Consider the following 5,763-nt stretch of genomic DNA (forward strand, 5'->3'; position numbering starts at 1 on the left):
AATGGGTACAGGTACGGGTGGGGGTCCCGGTAATGGGTACAGGTACGGGTGGGGGTCCCGGTAATGGGTATGGGTACAGACAGGGGTCCCGGTAATGGGTACAGGTGGGGGTCCCAGTACCAGGTACAGGTGTGGGTGGAGGTCACGGTAATGGGTGTGGCTGGGGGATCCCTGTTGCAGGTATGGGTACGGGGTGGGGGGCTCCCAGTAACAGGTGCAGGTTGGGGGTCCTGGTAAGGAGTGTGGAATGGGAGGTCCCTGTCACGGGTATGGCCCAGGGTGCCCCTCATCGTGACGATGTAGGCACGTGACAGGCAGGGCCCACGGGGTGTCTCGTGTCATGGGTATGGTCCCCAGCAGAGGGCCCCCCGCCAGTGCGGGCAGGGCCCCATGGAGCGCCCCGTTGTGGCGGGCAGCACCCCAAACTCACGGGGTGCCCCACCGTGCGCCCACCCCACAGTTCCTCCTGGGGGAGAATGACATGGGTCAGAACCGTGCCGAGGCGTCCCAGCGGGTTCTGGCCGAGCTGAACCCCCACGTGGTGGTGACAGCTCACACCGGGGAGCTGTCGGAGGCTTTCCTCACCTCCTTCCAGGTGAGCTCGTGCCCCCGTGCCCCGGGGCCCCCTGGGACGGCAGCGCCCACTGACGGCCCCTGTGCAGGTGGTGGTGCTGACCGAGTCCCCGCTGGAGGAGCAGCTCCGCATCGGGGACTTCTGCCATGCCCGGGGCATCTACTTCATCGTGGCTGACGCCAAGGGGCTGGCGGGGTAAGGTGTCTCTGCCGCAGGGTCCTGCCATTGGCTCCGGGTCACCTTGTCCCCTGCCCTGCTCTGTAGCCTGTGCCCCCGTCCCACCGGCATGGCTGCTCGGCCTGCGCGGGACCTGGCAGCACTCGGGCAGCTTGGCGAGGTGGCGCCTCCGGCAAAACCCTGTTGGTCCTCTCCAGGCAGCTGTTCTGTGACTTCGGGGAGTGCTTTGTCGTTGACGACCCGGCAGAAGGGGACCCGGTGTGCGCCGCCGTGCAGCACATCTCCCAGGTAGGAGGGCAGCCTCAGCAAGCTTCCGTGAAACACCACTGCCTCCTCTGGTGGCTTTAGGCCACCCGGGTCAGGTCCCCAACCCTCATGTTGCTTCCCCTCCTCAGGGCAACCCGGGTGTGGTGACGTACGTGGGGGCAGAAGACAGCCGCGACCACCTCTTCTGCGATGGTGACTTGGTGACGTTTTCCGGCGTGGAGGGGATGACGGAGCTGAACGGCCGGGAGCCTGTCCCCGTGCACGTGCTGGGTGAGCTGCTCAGGAGGTCCTGGTGGCCCCGACCCAGGGTCGGGGAACTCACCGGGTCCTTGACAGTGACCGTGACATCTGTCCCCCTCTTGTCCCCAGATGACTTCAGGCTGGAGATCGGTGACACCAGCTCCTTCTCGCCCTACCGCTGCGGGGGCCTGGTCTCGCAGGTTCGACTGCCCCAGGTGCACTCCTACGTAAGTCCCCCCTTGGCCCTGCGGTACTGCCACCTGGGCTGTGGCACCGCTGTGCTGTGCTGTGCCGTGACCCGGCCCCAGGGAAGCGCTTGCCTGAGCCCTGGCGCTGTGCTGGCAGGAGCCCCTGCACCGGGCTCTGGCAGAGCCCCAGATCCAAGTGGCAAGTCCCGAGGACCTGCCACGCAGCCGCAGCCCGCCAGCCCGGACGCGCCACGCAGCCGCAGCCTGCATGCCGCCTTCCAGGCCCTGCACGCTTTCCGTGGGGAGCAGGGCCGCCTTCCCCGGCCCAGGGCGCCGGTGAGTCCCCATCCTGCCCCTACCTGGCTTCCCCAGCCCCCCGCCATCCTGACCTGGGGCTGCCCTCGCCCCTCTGCCCGCAGGTGGATGCCGAGCGGGTACTGGAGCTGGCACGGAGCCTGGAGGCACAGCAGGGTCCCCTGGATGAGGACGTCGTGCGAGCCTTCGCCAGCGTGAGCGCGGGGGACCTGTGCCCCATGGCCGCTGTCGTCGGGGCCCTGGCGGCCCAGGAGGTGCTGAAGGTGAGCAGAGCAGGGGTCCCACTGGTCATGCTCCACACAGCTGTCCGGCAGCGTTCGGTGACCACAAGAGGGCTCTTGCTGTCCGCCTGGGGACGCCAGGCTGAGCAGCAGGGCTTGGCAGGCTGCCGAGCTGACAGAGCCCTTTTTGCCCCAGGCCATCACCAAGAAGTTCCTGCCCCTGGACCAGTGGTTGTACTTCGATGCCCTGGAGTGCCTGGCGCTGGAGGGGGCTGTGCAGCTGACGGAGGACGACTGCGCCCCAGTGAGAGCACGTGCCGATCCCGTCCCAGGTGCTGGGGGTGCCGCAGCTGCCTGTGCTCACGCGGCTTCTCTGTCCCGGCAGAGGGGCTCTCGCTATGATGGCCAGATCGCTGTCTTCGGGGCCGCCTTCCAGGAGCAGCTGGGCCGCCAGAAGTACTTGGTGGTAAGCCGGGGCGGGTACCGCAGTGCCAGGAGAGGCTGCGGAGTGGCCAGCCAGCGCACAGGGAGCTGCAGCGGCTCTGCCCTGGCAGGTGGGAGCTGGTGCCATCGGCTGCGAGCTGCTGAAAAACTTTGCCATGATGGGACTGGCAGCGGGGCCAGGCGGGGACCTCACCGTCACCGACATGGACACCGTTGCCCTCTCCAACCTCCATCGGCAGCTCCTCTACCGCTCGGCGGATATATCGGTGAGGCGCTGCGAAGCAGGGACCGAGCTCCCCCCGAAGGGCACCTTGGCTGTCCCGGGTGCTCCCTGGGGCTGTGGGGCAGGGGAGAGCTGCCCACCCCCTCTCTGCCCTGGCAGAAGCCGAAGTCGGTGGTGGCCGCAGCGGCCGTGCGGCGCATGAACCCCAGCATCAGGGTGACGGCTCACCAGAACCAGGTGGGACCTGCCACCGAGCCACTCTACAGGGACAACTTTTTCCGGCGCCTGGACGGCGTCGCCAGCGCCCTGGACACACTGGAGGCCCGTGAGTGCTGGGGGGGGGAAAGGGGCCGAGCCCCCGGACGTGCCCCCCGGAGCCCCAGCACCCCTGGCTCCCCACAGGCGCCTACTTGGAGAGCCGCTGCTTCCGCTGCCTCACACCGCTGCTGGACTCAGGCACAGAGGGGCCACGGGGGAGCGTGCTGGCCATGGTGCCCTGTCTGACCAAGCCGCTGGAGCCGGCCAGCGCCCCCGGGGATGGCACCTTCCCCCTCTGCACCCTGCGGTACTTCCCCCGCACCATCCAGCACACGCTGCAGGTAGGCTGTGCCACGCTGGCCCCGGCACCCAGCGAGGAAGTCCTGGCACTTTTGTCTTCCTTTCCTGTTTCCCCCTCCGGCCATGGTCCGGCAGTGGGCCACTGGCAGGATACGGCCCCAGCTGCTTCCTGCTGGCAGCCCGAGCTCTGCCGTCAGCCCCGGCCCTGGCACGGTCTCTCCCTCCCCCTGGGCTTGGGTTGGGGGTCCCGGGGGGCACGAGGGGGCGGTCCCAGTGCTCAACCCCTGCTCCCCTCCGCAGTGGGCCCGCGATGAGTTTGAGGGCCTCTTCCAGCTGCCCGCAGAGCACGTCAACCGGTTCATGAAGTGAGTGGGCTTGGAGGAGTGGCGCCGGGAGAGCGGCTGCCAGCCCTGCCGGGGAGCTGCCTGCCGCTGCTGGGGTTGGGTAGAGGGGGACAGACTGCCGCATCCTGCCCGGAGCGTCCCACGGGATTGCTCCTGGGCCAGCAGCAGCGACGCCTGGTTTTGCAGAGACCCGGCTTTCCTAGAGCAGCTGCCGGCAGGGAAGGCTCTGGAGGTCCTGGAGCAAGTGCGGGGCAGCCTGTGGGAGCGGCCACGGGACTGGCAGGACTGCGTTCACTGGGCCCGCCAGCACTGGCAGAGCTGCTACCATGATGCCATCACCCAGTTGCTGCACACTTTCCCCCCGGAGCACGTGAGCCCGGCACCCATGGGGCTGGCACCCCCCACATCCTCTCCCCTCTGCCAATCACCCCGCTGCAGCTGGGGGGGACGGTGTCCCCGGGCCTGACTCTGCTCTCCCTGTGGCAGGAAACCAGCCCGGGTGTCCCCTTCTGGGCAGGGGACAGGAGCTGTCCCCATCCGCTGACATTCGACCCCGACAACGTGAGTGCAGGGGAGAGCCGCAGGGGACAGTGCGGGCAGGGGGAGAGCTGAGCCTGTGCCAGGGGTACGGTGGATGCCGGACTGTAGTCGTGCTCCACCTGCCACAGCCTGTCCGGGGCTGCCAGGTCCTGGGCTGGGTCTGTCCACATCCCCCAGCTGGCCAAGAGCATTGCTGGGGACATCCCACATGTGCTCTGCTGCAGGAGGAGGAGAGGCACCTCCATCTCCACCTCAGGGCAAAGTGGGCATCTTTTGGCCATGTGGGCTCATGGACCACCCTGGCTGCCTGTGCGCTCTGCCCCCACAGGACACCCACCTGGAGTACATCCTGGCTGCTGCCCACCTCTTTGCCCAAGCGCACAAGGTGCCACCATGCAGTGACCGGGCAGCCACCCAGACCATCCTCCGCAGCATGGTCCTGCCACCCTTCGCACCCCAGGAGGGGCTCCAGATCCCCCTCACGGAGGAGCGGGAGGAGGTGCAGGCGCCTGTGGGTGAGGCTTCCAGCACCCCTGAGTCTCTCGGGGCACATCCCTGGTTCCAGCCTGGTGGCAGTGGGGCTGCGGAGCTGCTTGTCCCTGCCTCAGCACCCAGGAGGACCCAGACCAAGAGGGGGGGCACCGTGTTGTGCCCCCCACAGTGCCACGGTGCAAGGGTACCACCCTGGGGGTCCCTGTGCCCCCAGATGGCGTGCAGCTGGCAGCACTCACCCAGGACCTTGTGCAGCGGAGACAGGAGCTGGTAGGGGGTGAGGAGGCGCAAGTGCCCCTGATGGAGCCCATCCACTTCGAGAAGGTACCCGGGGCCGGGCAGGCGGCCCTGCTCAGCTTGGGGAGTTGGTGGCTGCTAGTCCCCACTGGATGCCGATGTCCCCACAGGAGGCTGATGTCCCCACGCTCTTTCCTGCAGGACAACAACATCCACGTGGACTTCATCATGGCGGCGTCCAACCTGCGTGCAGAGAACTACGGCATCCCCCCTGCCGACTGGCTGACGGTGAGGAGGGCAGCCCGTGAGGTCAGGAGTCCCTGTGCTGTGTGGGGCAGCCGGTGACACCCCCGCCTGTCCTCAGAGCAAGCGGATCGCCGGGCGGATTGTGCCCGCCATCATCACCACCACAGCGGCCGTGGCCGGGCTGGCATGCCTGGAGGTCTACAAGCTGGTGTGGGGGTGCCAGGACCCCAGCTGCTACCGCAACAGCCACCTCTGCCTATCCAACTGCTGGCTGCTCCGCACCCAGCCTGTGCCACCCCGCACCTACCGGGTAGGACCCTCTCCCCTGGGGCAGGGCAGGTGGGGAACACCCAGGGGTCTCGGGGTGCCCCAGCTCCCAGTGGCAGCTGCTGTGGGGCAATGCCAGGGGAACCCAGGAGCAAGGAGGTGGCCATGCAGGAGGGGCAGCCCTGGCCGTGGGGCTCTGGAAATGGATCTGGGTGCTGCAGTGGGCCAGGCACGCCGCCAGGCAGCAAGGAACCGGCTCCTTCCTGCAGCCGCCCCCCTGGCACCAAGCCGCCAGTGCTGTCCCGCTCGCCCCAGCTTCGGGCCCAACCAAGATGCTCTGGGGTGCCCGTGGGGCTGAGGCAGCCCTGCTGCCCCACAGTGGGCCCCACAGCGAGCCCCGCAGCCAGAGGGCGGGGGGCCGTGGCAGCCG

The 5,763-nt window shown here is 68.3% G+C and overlaps 1 protein-coding gene across 1 annotated transcript in view; it reads left to right on the top strand.

Moving 5' to 3' along the window:
• Nucleotides 1–150: 150 nt before the first annotated feature.
• Nucleotides 151–5,763, top strand: part of UBA7 (ubiquitin like modifier activating enzyme 7) — an 8,180-nt gene continuing 2,567 nt past the window's right edge. Inside the window, exons 1-21 of the mRNA XM_009281332.1 lie at nt 151–180; nt 461–595; nt 663–769; nt 949–1,039; nt 1,147–1,288; nt 1,388–1,485; nt 1,604–1,656; nt 1,689–1,782; nt 1,866–2,024; nt 2,179–2,286; nt 2,368–2,448; nt 2,537–2,692; nt 2,809–2,974; nt 3,052–3,248; nt 3,508–3,572; nt 3,738–3,921; nt 4,038–4,112; nt 4,420–4,606; nt 4,798–4,907; nt 5,022–5,108; nt 5,185–5,376. Of these exons, the coding sequence (XP_009279607.1) occupies nt 151–180; nt 461–595; nt 663–769; nt 949–1,039; nt 1,147–1,288; nt 1,388–1,485; nt 1,604–1,656; nt 1,689–1,782; nt 1,866–2,024; nt 2,179–2,286; nt 2,368–2,448; nt 2,537–2,692; nt 2,809–2,974; nt 3,052–3,248; nt 3,508–3,572; nt 3,738–3,921; nt 4,038–4,112; nt 4,420–4,606; nt 4,798–4,907; nt 5,022–5,108; nt 5,185–5,376 (2,517 nt within the window). The remainder of the gene's footprint in view (nt 181–460; nt 596–662; nt 770–948; nt 1,040–1,146; nt 1,289–1,387; nt 1,486–1,603; nt 1,657–1,688; nt 1,783–1,865; nt 2,025–2,178; nt 2,287–2,367; nt 2,449–2,536; nt 2,693–2,808; nt 2,975–3,051; nt 3,249–3,507; nt 3,573–3,737; nt 3,922–4,037; nt 4,113–4,419; nt 4,607–4,797; nt 4,908–5,021; nt 5,109–5,184; nt 5,377–5,763) is intronic.

Source organism: Aptenodytes forsteri, unplaced genomic scaffold (genome assembly GCF_000699145.1).
Source record: "Aptenodytes forsteri isolate BGI_AS27 unplaced genomic scaffold, ASM69914v1 Scaffold156, whole genome shotgun sequence".
Taxonomy (NCBI): domain Eukaryota; kingdom Metazoa; phylum Chordata; class Aves; order Sphenisciformes; family Spheniscidae; genus Aptenodytes; species Aptenodytes forsteri.